This window comes from Periplaneta americana, chromosome 2 (assembly GCF_040183065.1).
Source record: "Periplaneta americana isolate PAMFEO1 chromosome 2, P.americana_PAMFEO1_priV1, whole genome shotgun sequence".
NCBI lineage: Eukaryota > Metazoa > Arthropoda > Insecta > Blattodea > Blattidae > Periplaneta > Periplaneta americana.
In genome coordinates this window covers 167,832,777-167,846,355 of record NC_091118.1, presented here as the reverse complement: position 1 = coordinate 167,846,355, position 13,579 = coordinate 167,832,777, and the positions used below count along the sequence as shown (strand labels likewise).

At 36.0% G+C, this 13,579-nt stretch overlaps 1 protein-coding gene across 1 annotated transcript; it reads left to right on the top strand.

The window, feature by feature from the left end:
• The first annotated feature begins 7,385 nt into the window (after positions 1-7,385).
• On the top strand, positions 7,386-12,862 carry p24-1 (transmembrane emp24 domain-containing protein). The gene is made up of 3 exons (XM_069818851.1): positions 7,386-8,017; positions 8,129-8,374; positions 12,102-12,862. Exons 1-3 carry the CDS (start codon positions 7,862-7,864, stop codon positions 12,333-12,335), a joined length of 636 nt encoding a protein of 211 aa, XP_069674952.1. The 5' UTR covers positions 7,386-7,861; the 3' UTR covers positions 12,336-12,862.
• The last annotated feature ends 717 nt before the right edge of the window (positions 12,863-13,579 follow it).

The following is a 13,579-nucleotide window of genomic DNA, read 5'->3' as shown; positions in this document are numbered from 1 at the left end:
GCAGCAGAGTTGTGCATCTTTTGATGTTTTTCGTGTTCATCTATTCATTTGCATCACACAATACACAGGAGGACGTGATCGGCCAAAAAGTTTTCCACTAACTAATTTTTATGTAAGCTCAGTTACCATAGTATGTTTTGTAGCAATATATTTATCTATTTATTTACATTTACTTTTTAGTAACGTCGCGCATATTGACGTGTAGGATGACATCAGTATGTAAGTAAGCAGGGTGAATGAAGATGAAGGTGATAATGACAGCTAAATGAACCCAGGGTCCGGCGCCGAAAGTTACGCAGCATTTGCTCTTATAGGTCGTGTACCATTGTTGACTATGCAAAATCGTCCATTCTACTTGTATACCATTAATTATTTAACACTATAATTACTGTATTTTACAGTTTTGATCCATGATTGAATGGAAGAGAAGGTTTTACCACAGTCTAGTATATACAGTCACGAAGCTAAATACGTAGTAAATATGCAGCCATAGATTGTTGCTAACCACTAGGATCTCTAATATCGCCTCATTACAGACAATGCGAAATAGTACAGTCTATTGTTCCTAGCATCCTCACAACTCAAGCTTCGTGACTGTATATACTACACTGTGGTTTTACGGTCTTTTCACTCTATCAGACAGATAAGTAAATAAATACACATTTACATTAAATAACACAAATTAATCATAATAAGAATATGTTTAAATGCGATGCGATGTAGTTCAAAGCGTCGCGTCGGAGGGATATCGAATTCTAGAATAGACGGCATTTCAGAAGGCGGTCAGCTGCTATATGCGCCGTAGCATTTCTGGTATGTGACGACACAAGCTTGTACAGTAGAACCAATCGGAATCAGTTTATAACAAGTAGTTCCCGAGTTCGTTTGTTTACGTGTGAGTATTTCAATACATTGAATAAGTAAAATTAACATTTACTGTGTGTGTGTGTGTGTGTGTGTGTGTGTGTGTGTGTGTGTGTGTGTGTGTGTGTGTGTGTAAGATAAATAAATGGAATAAGAGACTGTAAAAATGCAAACATTGCATAAGCAGGCGAGGAAAACAGTGTTTAAAATGTATAATTATTTTAAAAATGTTGAAGAGCAGAACGCTGCCGGCCATCTTGATGCTGGCTACAACGATGCTAACGCGCAAGAAACGACTTCAGAAGCATGTGGTGTAGGATTGAGAACGTGCAAAGAATATTGTTAGTGAAGGAAAGAGGGTATGCTTGGTGTCATGCTTACAGTAATCAACAGCTAAGGTCATTATTGTCTTTTGATAATTTAAATTCTCTTCTGTGCTATTTGTATTACACGTGCGTGTGAAGTACGATGTGGCAATGTTGTACGCTGCCTTGCTCTCTGTATCTGTCTCGACGCAAACGCTAGCAGACTACCGCCTTCCGAATTGCCGTCGACTCAGCAGCATCAGCAAATGCAAATGCTTTGACGCCGGCATGAAGCGACACTACAAGAACGATTGTTGTTTAGTCAAATGTCCGAAGACAGGTCTGGACCCCACAAGTGATACAGTAAGGCATCACTCATGAGGCAACTAGGCTAGGAGACAATGGGTTAGGGTTGCTAATCTTTCCCCCTCCATTGCACACGTCGCTGCCTAGTTACCTGTATATTACTGTCCAAATTTCCCGAGAGGACACCTGCGAGGAGAAGTATGGTTCTTGCGGGATAAGAGGAGAAGGGAAACTAGTAACTCGGCTCCTCTGAAAGAGCAGGTGGATTGGGCTGATGTCATTGGCCGGCTGGGACAAACAAGGCTCAGTCATTGGCCGGCCGGTTCTGTGATGGGGCTTGGTTGTAAGAGTGGGAGAAAAACTCACCACATTCCTGGCTCGGATCTTCTTCTGAAGTGCGAACAGTGCACTGATCAGACTTCAAATATATACAATGTTCTTCCTCTGACACGTATCGTCAAGAGGCTTACATATCAGCCAGAATTTCAATCAGAGGTAAGGAATTGTTGTAGCACACAAAATCAATAATGATTTCGTCCCCCCCCCCACACGTATAATACAATACTATAGAATAAGATGAATAGCCTGAAAGGTGTTACGCACACAATAGTTGATGACAACAGAATATATAGAATGATATGGCTATGTGCAGAGGATAAGGTGATGAGCATATTACCGAAGCAAATCTTAATTTTGATGTCTCAAGGAGAAAGATGCAGAGGAAGACTTAGAAGAGTTGGAGGAAGGAATATAGGAAGAGATGAGAAACAAAGACAGAAAGGAAGACTTTTCAAGGGAAAGGTGGACCAATAGGGAACAGTGGCGTTTTTTTTCTCTCTTGTACGGAGGAGGAACCCGAAGGCTTGCACTGCAGACTGAGGCTTATTGTGCTTACTACTTCTATTCTATGAACGATTGGGTAGACGAACGGCCGCGCTCTTGTACAGCACGCCACACCGTGAACTTAACCCGGGCTATTGTATGGATTATGATATGTGAATTAATGATGGCGAAATGAATCCGACGCCGAAACTTACTCAGGAATTCTGCTTCAACAGTGGCGGTTAGAAATCGAAAGGCATCAGAGAACGTTATTAACCGAACATTGATTGTAATTTCGTTTGCATGGTCGTTTCTTTTAACAAAACAGTGAGTGCCGATACCACTATAAAAGCAAAATACATTGAATTCGTTGTCACTAATATACCGTTGCCCTTGATTCTGATGCTTGCAGGAACATGCCAAAATTGAGTTTGTTTTTGCGCAGTAACTTACACGATTCAGTGGATTTTAATCAGATAATATATTTTCAACGGATGGCGAAGTCATAGTGCCGGGTGTGTGCAAAGTTACGCCCGATTTCTATTCATGCAAGCATTCCCTGTGCACAAGAATTAGTTTTATTAGTATTCTTGTTATTATTTTGTGAAGCTGTTGTTGAGTGTGAGTAGAATTACCTGTTTCTTGGTTATGGTTATGGTTCGTTACAGGTAACCACGACGCTGAAACAAATAAATATTACTTCTTTCATTCAAAATCGGGCATAACTATTTACACACTCGGTATCCGAACAGTCAATGCATCACGAAAATATTTCACATCGTAACACATCACACAGTGAAACACAAAACTACGTTGTTTAAGGCTACTTACTAGTCAGAAGAAGAGTAGGCCTATTTACTTGCAACTACAAGCCAACAATAAAATTGCAATTCTCACTGAATTTATGTAAAGCCTTTCTTGATTTCAGAATTCCATATTGGAATCTATAAAATCCCCCCCCTTTTTTGAAAGTATACCAATGATTTTGTGCCAAGCGAGTAAACTGTCCGAGAAACTTGGCCTACTTTAGTTCCTGTTACAACACGCTAATGTAAAAGATACGAGGAGAAGCTCAAAATAAGATCTGAATCTCGACCAGATGCCACAAAGCGTTTCATTGCCAATGTTCTAGTTCAGCGTTTCTCAAACTTTTCTTCCTACGGAACCCTTTTAAAGCCAAAATAGAACTGAGGAACCTAGCGGAATATTAGTGATATATATATATATATATATATATATATATATATTACCAAATGTATTTTTACCACTAACATTACATATTTTTATTGATGTCACATATTATACATATTTAAACATTATAAATAGTATTGTTGAACTATATTTGCTGTTATTACAAAGATTAGTAATCCTGGTTTAGTTTTACCACTAACATTAAACATGTTTTTGTCAGTAAATATATAACAAGTATAAATTATACGATGAAAGAGTAATGGAACGGAGAAAAATTCTCTCCGGCGCCGGGATTTGAACCCTGAGACGATTCTAACCGGCGTCGGGGTTGTATCCGGTGTGGCTTAGTGGATAAAGCATCAGCACGTAGAGCTGAAAACCCGGGTTCAAATCCCGGCGCCGGAGAGAATTTTTCTCCGTTCCATTACTCTTTCATCGTATGATGACGCAGAATATCTGCATGTAAATATCATATGTACTTCGGTACATTAAAATAATATATAAGTATAAATTAAATTAAGTACACTTGCATTGTTAACACTGTTTTGAAATTCACACTAAAATTCAGGTACTTAATTTTTTTTCAGAAAAAACACCTATTTGAAATAAATCAGAGACGAATGTTTTTGTTGTTTACTCCTGCATATTTCTTTAATACCGGATTTAATGTTGGAAAGCTAAAGTCTTATGTCCGGTTCTGCATCCAGTCTGTTTCGGTATTTAGTTTTGATAGACATATACACTGAAAACCCAGTTTCACATAGGTAAGTACTTACAATAGGAAGTAGAATTGTGATAGCTTTCTTTGATAAAACTGAGTACTCTCTTCTCAGGCTGTGCCAAAAATCCACCACAGGGAGATTCTTAAACCGAGGTTGCAGGGATGAATCAGACGTCACTTCCAGTAATGCTTCATATCCTTCAGAAGCTAGGGAAGAAGGGTTTTTCTTTGATATCAAATGGATTTTTGACTCACAAGTTTTGAGAATTGTTTTTACTTTCCTGTTCTGGAAAATACTGCTCTTCATTGTCGCGCATATTCTCCCAATGCTTTACAAATTCTTCATTGATTTCATCAAGTTCTCGAAGAGTTTCTTCGTTCTCCTCACGGAAATCTTTCAAAGCAGGGTAGCTCTCAAATTTACGGCCGGCTAGTTCTCATCCAGAGCTGCAATTTTTTCTTGAAAGTTCTGATTTTATTTTCTGCATTTAATATATTAGCACAAAAATTCTGCTAAGTAGGCAAATCTCAAGAGCCATTGATTGTCACTCAAACGATCGTCCAATTCGAAATGGTGATCAATGAAGAAAGCCATCACCTCAGCCTTAAGTTCGAAGAGTCTACTTAAAGTTTTTCTACGAGAAACTTATCTCACTTCTGTACAGAGAAGCAGAGATTTATGAAGGCTTCCCATGTCGTCACAAATTATTTTGAAGAGTCTTGAATTTAGTTTTCTGGACTTGATAAAATTAACGATTTTTACTGCTTCTTTAAGAACATTTTTGTGGGACACTGGAATTTTTGATATGGCCAAAGCTTGACGGTGCAAAATACAAGGACTGATTTTGCAATTTTTTGCAACTGACTTTTTGCACGATACTGCACCAACTGTTTTCCCAACCATTGCCTTTGCACCATCCGTGCAGACATGAACGCAATTGTCCCAGGGTATATGATTTTCTTCAAAGTACTCACTAACAAGTCTGAAAATTTCAGATCCTGTTGCATTAGCTGGCAGCGGTTTACGTATTAGCATATCTTCTTCAATAGCACCTCCATATTGTTAACGGACAAACACTAGTACAACTATGCAGGGTGTTATTAATTTTCTGCTATTTTGTGGGACTCACCTGCCTGAGCCACTCTGTAGCTTACAATGAAAGATGCCTCTGTTGCTTTTTCATTTGTACTATAAGATGACTGAGCTAAGAACTTTTGTGAATTTAGTAACTCCGACGTTTTCTATCAAAGAAATCAATATTCTTGTCATGAAACTGAGTATGGTTTGTTTCAAAATGGCGACGTAATTTTGAAGGTGCCATCGAATTATTAGGTAAAATTCTGCCACATATTACACACTGAGGGCAATTTTTAGCATCCATGAAGTCCAAGGCTAAGTAACTCTCATTATGTTTACGTTTTTTAATTACAGGTTCATGTTATGTTTTTGATATTGGCTCCTTCACACTTTCAGGTGACGAGAAGCTATTTTGTAAACCTGGTGTTTCCATTTCGCCTTCATCAGACCCACATACTTGTTTAGGGATTGTTGAAGTTATAGTGGCACACTTGGATGTTGATTGCTTTAATGATCCTGTTTTAAGCCACCGATCCATGATTCAGTGTCACTCTGTATTTAAAAAAGTAGAGTTAGGATCGGTATCACTCTGTATTAAAAATATGATGACGTAGCGCGCAATAATCGGTCTTGCCCTCTATTTACACAATTCTGAAGAAGAGATGACAAAACTCGCACAATTTTTCTTTAAAACATTTGCCTTTTTCGAATATTACTAAATAAACGTTGAGACACAAAATTAACACATAACTCACCTTGAACTTCAAAATAATGTTCTTTCTTCCAAAAGAAATTTCCTGTGCTTTCTTGAGGAACGTCAAAACAAATCTGCGAAATATCCTTCACAGAACTTTCAATTAATTTCGTATACAATTTACACCTGTGCATTATTGTTGAAAAATGTGTTAGCTGCAGACACTTAAGTTATTATTATTATTATTATTATTATTATTATTATTATTATTATTATTATTATTATTTCAACAATGCGCATTAATGATTAGATTGCCGTAAACGGTACCCATTGTTGTCTGATTATTGTCAATAGAATGGCTGAATAAACAGTTAAAGTTCTGTTCTTATTCTTTTTCATGTTTCTTATAACATTATATTTTAGAGATTAAAACGAAAATAATTTCACATAAGGAATTGTGCGGAACCCCTAAGAGTTGCTTACGGAACCCCGAGGTTCCGGGGAACACACTTTGAGAAACGCTGTTCTAGTTGATCCATTAGATTCATCAGCAACGGAAGAAGATTCCAAAACAGCGTTCATTCTCACAACAGAATGCCTGGAAAAAGTAAATAGTTCAGCTAACTCACAATTATTATTATTATTATTACTATTATTATTATTATTATTATTATTATTATTATTATTATTATTATTATTATTTACCGATTCGTTGAAGTTGACATCACCTAAAGAAGTAGGCCCACATTAGGCCTACAGACGCCACACCATACGTGAAGAAGGCTGTAAAAGTTTTAAAAGTGCTCTTTTCCATGATGTTTCACGTGACCTGCATAGTAGTCGACATGGTTTTCACTGTGTGTCAGAATAGATACGTTGTCTGTTTACAGACGTTGATAAGTAAATACCGATACCCAAAATATTTTTCTGAAAGCTCCTTTTAGTGTTACGTCCCATAACGTTGCTGTACAAATGCAACACAGTTAATCAGATGCTAGATTTTTGACTTTTCATACTTATTTTAGCTGTTTGAAATGCCTTTTTTGCTTGCTTATTTACGGATTTTGAGATAACAATAATAATAAATGTGTAGCTATTAATTATTCTACTGTTTAGAATATCTGAAGGCCTACATCTTTATTTCGATATCAATCAACAAATATGTGCTTATCTTGTTAATAATAATTTGCCTAATACCATAATTTCCCCAAAGCTGTAAATAATAGCTAATTGTGGCAGCTGTCAGTATTTTCGTAAGAGATGAGTTATTGTCCCTGGAACAATAATAGCCTACGACTCCAAAGCGAGCATAATTTTAGCACTTTGGCGAGATTTCCAATAATAATAATAATAATAATAATAATAATAATAATAATAATAATAATAATAATGTTACAAAGATCCATCGAAGCGCACGAAGCCACGTTGGGATTATATTCAAGACGCAGAGTACGGTACGCAGTTTAAGTAATATCGGTAGGTGACCTTGTCTGTACCACTAGTCGACACGCACATCGCATTTTCAGCTATCACGTCTCAATATTATGGACTGAGCTGTTACAACTCGTAACGTTCATTTTATTGCACACCAGGTGACCATACATTAGAATTTATGATTTCTGTATCGATCCCCTTTTCAACGAAAGAGCTATACAGTAACGTTACAGTTTTGTTTTGGCAATCCTGCTTTACGAAATGGCATATCAGTGTGTGACGTTGTCAAGAGATGGCACCGGTATGAACAATTCCGTTTCCGGCCACGTTCGGGTAACAGGTCGAGAAGGAATTTTCCAAAATTGAGAGAATTCAATGTCTTAACTTGACATTTATGAATTTTAATAGCAAATTTTAGTTAAATGTTGATTTGACCTTTCGCCAATATGGATTACTGGCCAGTATGGACTTTATTGACAGTGTTATTAACCTACGTGTATCTTTCGGGTGGAGTGGAATTAACTTTTGAGTTACCCGATAATGCTAAAGAATGCTTCCATCAAGAAATCCCTTTGAATGTATCATCAACATTAGAATTTCAGGTAAACAATAATGACTGTTATTATATAATCTTTAAAAATTTTGTTACCTACAGAGTTATTATATTAAGTAATTTCTGTAGAGGTTATAAGTGCCTTGTTCCTTCTTTTCAGGTTGTTACAGGCGGTCAGTACGACGTAGATGTTACTTTGGAGGCTCCAAACAAGGAAATTATTTATAGACAAGTAAAAGCTCAGTTTGATAGTCACACATTTGTTCCAAAGATGTCCGGCATATACGTAGTATGCTTCAGTAATGAATTCTCCACCTTCTCACACAAACTTGTTTACATGGATTTTCAAGTGGGTGACGAGCAACCCTTGCCTGGATTAGGTGAACATGTTACAGTCATGACTCAGGTAAGAGCATAGTGTTCATTAAAAAAATATTCGCAAGATTTTGAAAATAAGTTAGTAATACAGTTTTTGTGTAGCTACTCTACATGCCCTTCTTGAATCGTCAGAATAAAATGTATACAGAAGCCTAAATATTATAGACCTGTATCATTTGTAATCACAGACTTAAGTGTAGTATGGCGTGAGTTATAGGCCTAGACTGGATGTTTTTACTATGTGAACTCTAGCAAAATTCCACAGGACTAGTTTAAAAAGTTGTCAAGTTTAAAGAAACTAGAGGAAATAAAATGCTACTTTCATACAATATGATTATATTTGTCAACATTTGAAACTATAAGAATCAAATTCGTTAGGCTAATTCTTATGATATAAATATGAGAGAAATAATGAGTACTGTGTCCACAAGGAATTTGTACGAAATTGTTCCAAACCTATTAAACTCGTAAATTTACGTATCCTGTGTCACGTGATATGCGAGGTAATGTATGTGAACTAAGTTAGCTTATTGTAATATGCTGAAAATGGAAAAAAAAAAAAAAAAAAAAAGCTAGTCAGAAGCATATATGTAAATAATATTTACTTTTGCAACAATCGGTTCTAGCTAAATGATGTCCTAGTTTCAATTCAACAGGGATATTAAAAATTAAAATTATGTTCGCATGAATATAAAATATATCTAATTCAGATTTAAAGCAATAAAATAATATACTTTTACAACAATATAAACACTTAACGAGTAATTAAATTTTTTATGCCTGTCTTGTTCAGTCATCTTCTTTTGTATTGTGTTGATGTTCTTGTTCTAAATATGACAACACATACAGTAGCATGTCACCAGGTCATTACCTTTGTAGTATTTGGATACATCACCATGACTAATGCATTATTACACTTTCACCATGGCCGGCAGAATATTAACTACTGGAGTCAAGATAGTTCAGTGTGGCTAAATACTGAGAAGATACAGATGCAATTGTGAATACGGAAGAGAATAGAGTTTTATCTTCAGAATAATCTCCAGATTGGTTGTGGAACTAATTGAGGTTCTTGTCAAATGACATAAATTTCTTTCCTAGAATAAAGTGGACAGATTGTTATGCTTTTTCTAGTATGAAATGTTGCAGGAGCTTTGCCTCCTGTAGACTTTCAAGGTCTCTGCATAGACATATTTATCTTTACTTATCAGATAACCTATGCTTGAAGTGCTAGTGAAAGTGCAGTTTTTGTTCTTGAGTCAATCCCCTCCCCTCTGGCTTGTTGTCACAGACTGCGTTTTATTTGCAGCAAGGATTCACTAATATCGAAATTAAAATTAATATTGGTGAACACTGAAATGGGCACGTATGTGCATGGAATAAGTATCTCGTGTGATCTGTGATTTTGGCTATCTTATTCTGCGCCCGTGTACTGCAAGATGGAATTGGTTCTTCTTTTGCAGCTTTCGATATGATATCGTTCACATTTATTACCGCAGAGTTCACATATGCACGAATCGTCTGGGTCGTGGAATTTTTTAGTTCTGCACAAGGTATGGTGGAAGCCGTGTACCGCTAGTCTTGTTATTATGTGCCTTTCCTTCCTGTTTGGCCCTGTCCATTCTCGGTTTGTCATGGCTTCACTGTAGTAAAAGTCTCTCCAGATATCCGACTTCTTTGCATATAGCAAGTTCGTTAGTTTTTCAGTCTCAGCAGTAGAAATTAATATTGATGGCGAGTGATCTGCCTGAAAGACAGGTATATCTCTTAGGCAAGGTCGTGGGTATGCGAGCGACTCGCTCAAGGTTTACTAAGCACGGTGACACGGCAGAGGTTTGCTTAATGCTTTCCACAGCATGAGAAAGAAGAACATCACAGAACACCCAGTACCTTGGACGGAAGATAAATTTCTCCATTGTCCATGCTGGGAATCAAACTACAAACTGTTTGGTTGCGAAGCAAGCACACTATTCACATAGCCACAGCAAAATTAATATTATCACTAATAAAAAGAATGGAATCTAAGTAATCTTAATAGAGACTCCAAACTTGATCATGAGAACTGTTCAAAATGCTGCCTGTCCACCCATAGATACCATAGAATTATCCATGATCATTCTCAGCTTTTTTTTTTTTATAGAAATCTTTGCAACTTCTGTCTTTATATTACATTTTTATTCCTCTATTATGTGTAGATTATGTGCAATTTTTTATGCAGATTTTCTAGTTTAGTATAATTTTCATCATGTCTTTTTCTCTTTAAATTTTTTGTCTAGTACAAATTCAGCCATTAGGAAAGTTCAGGATAACAGAGAGGGTTTGGAATTGAATGGGTTACATCAGCTGCTTGTCTATGCGGATGATGTGAATATGTTAGGAGAAAATCCACAAACGATTAGGGAAAATACGGGAATTTTACTGGAAGCAAGTAAAGAGATAGGTTTGGAAGTAAATCCCGAAAAGACAAAGTATATGATTATGTCTTGTGACGAGAATATTGTAGGAAATGGAAATATAAGAATTGGAAATTTATCTTTTGAAGAGGTGGAGAAGTTCAAATATCTTGGAGCAACAGTAACAAATATAAATGATACTCGGGAGGAAATTAAACACAGAATAAATATGGGAAATGCCTGTTATTATTCGGTTGAAAAGCTTTTATCATCCAGTCTGCTGTCAAAAAATCTGAAAGTTAGAATTTATAAAACATTTATATTACCGGTTGTTCTTAATGGTTGTGAAACTTGGACTCTCACTTTGAGAGAGAGGTACATAGGTTAAGGGTGTTTGAGAATAAGGTGCTTAGGAAAATATTTGAGGCTAAGAGGGATGATGTTACAGGAGAATGGAGAAAGTTACACAACACAGAACTGCACGCATTGTATTCTTCACCTGACGTAATTAGGAACATTAAATCCAGACGTTTGAGATAGGCAGGGCATGTAGCACATATGGGCGAATCCAGAAATGCATATAGAGTGTTAGTTGGGAGGCCGGAGGGAAAAGACGTTTAGGGAGGCCGGAGGGAAAAAGACGTTTAGGGAGGCCGAGACGTAGATGGGAAGATAATATTAAAATGGATTTGAGGGAGGTGGGATAAGATGATAGAGAATGGATTAATCTTGCTCAGGATAGGGACCAATGGCGGGCTTATGTGAGGGTGTCAATGAACCTCCGGGTTCCTTAAAAGCCAGTAAGTAAGTACAAATTCAGTTTGATTTTTTAAATTTTATACTGATATTTATAGATCATTCCCATTTAAACCATCATTATTTTGGCATTTAGTGAAAAATAATCTTATTTTTCTTATAGATTTTGCTTTAATCTGCGAATAATATAAGAAAAGTGTTTGTTCAATTTGACTGGTCATTAATCTTTCGTGAGACAGGATCACAATGTAGCAGGCAGGAGGGATGTAAACAGTTGCTAGACTAAATTCTGAAAACTTACTATACATATAGATCAGGACGGGGAACTTGTATTGTAAACAGAGCAGTCAGAATGAGTACCTACATACAACAGCAACTAAGGTAGTGGGAGAAGCTAAGCTCTCTGAGAGAGCTGTTCCCTGTATAGATGAACACGTTATTTTTCTTAAAATTCATAAGGATAAATATTCTGGTGTACCTTATGTTCCATGGTAGGCCTACGCTATTGAAATAGTGAAGTAGTGAAAGATTGTTAAAGATTGTTCTTTGTAGTCTTTTTCCCTGGAATTTTTCAGTTGTAAAATAATTTTATGTCCAATGTTTCAGATGGAGTCTTCAGCCCAGGAAATACACAAGAATCTGAACAGTATAATAGACTATCAGACACACCATCGGCTGCGTGAAGCACAAGGCCGAAAGCGTGCTGAAGATCTTAATGAACGTGTCATGTGGTGGTCAATATTAGAAACATTAGCAGTTCTCATTATCACTGTTGGACAGGTGTTTGTGTTAAAAAACTTCTTTGCAGAAAAGAAGCCGTCTCAAATGAACTCGAAATAGGAGACTGCTATACATACTGTGTATTTAAATTCTTGTTGAGCATATTATCTGCCCTGCCAGTATCCAAAAAGTGGCTTTCCAAATCTGCCTGAAAAAAAAAAGTGTGTTTTGGTTGATTGGTTTAATATATGTGGACATTGGCCATGGCAATTTGAAATTCAAGCTGCCATTTTCGTTGTATGTTAATGGGGCATGATAGAGAATGTAAGAATGCAGTTGCATGATACACACTCCAGAAATTAGATTTGGATACTTAAAGATCTTTGTTTTGGAGCTAAAATACAGTTCGTCTTTTGTTGTGTTCATTGTTGTTTTGTCTGTGTGGAATTTATTTTTCTAGTTAACAGATTTGGAAATAGTGCTGCACTTCAGATTCTTATTTTATTGTCATACTTCTTTGAATCCAAACTGTGAACAATTGAGGAGATTCACTGGATGGGTTGGGGTTGTTAGTACACAGTACCTCTAAGAAGTTTATAACTCTTGTTACATAATTGTAGTGATAATAAACGAATTTCTGGGTAAAACTCATAGCCTACTTTCCTTCACAATACAATCACAAACGTGGGCAAAGTTATTGAATATTGAACTTGCTAATTTAATTTGCTTAGATTTCAAATGATGTTCAAGAATCATTCTATTTAAGGGATGTCACTCATTTTTAATTTATTGTAAACATCTATTAAAATTTATTTAACATATACATAAAGCTGTATCATTGTAAAGTACAATACTGAAAAATTGAGAAGTTCGTTACCTATGTAAACATAATCTTAAATCTAATTACAATAGCAGGCTTAAAGAGGGAGGATTTCCTAAGTCGAAGATGAAAAGTGTTTATGTACAAACATGATATTTAAGCATGCCATGTTTCTATTGTAATTCTGGGTAATATCTGATCTGAATTGCTTAGAATTCACACAGCATTATATTATTTTTCGAAAAACTGTTGTTTTCTTAACATATGTTCATAAATTAAATACTCAATATAGATCAATAAATTATTGTTTATTCTATAGCGAATATTTCCATTCATCATCTTACTGTTATCAAAAATTGTAGGAGTGTGTAGGACATCACTACTGACATACTATCCCTACTACTGTTTCGAAAAATTGGTTCAAAATAAATTGAAAAGGCGAATACCAGTACAAGCGCCTTATAAATGTTTTGAAGCAGTTACTTTCTTCCCACAGCAGGAAAATTGGCTAGTATCAAATATTTGTTTTATTAATGTTTATTCA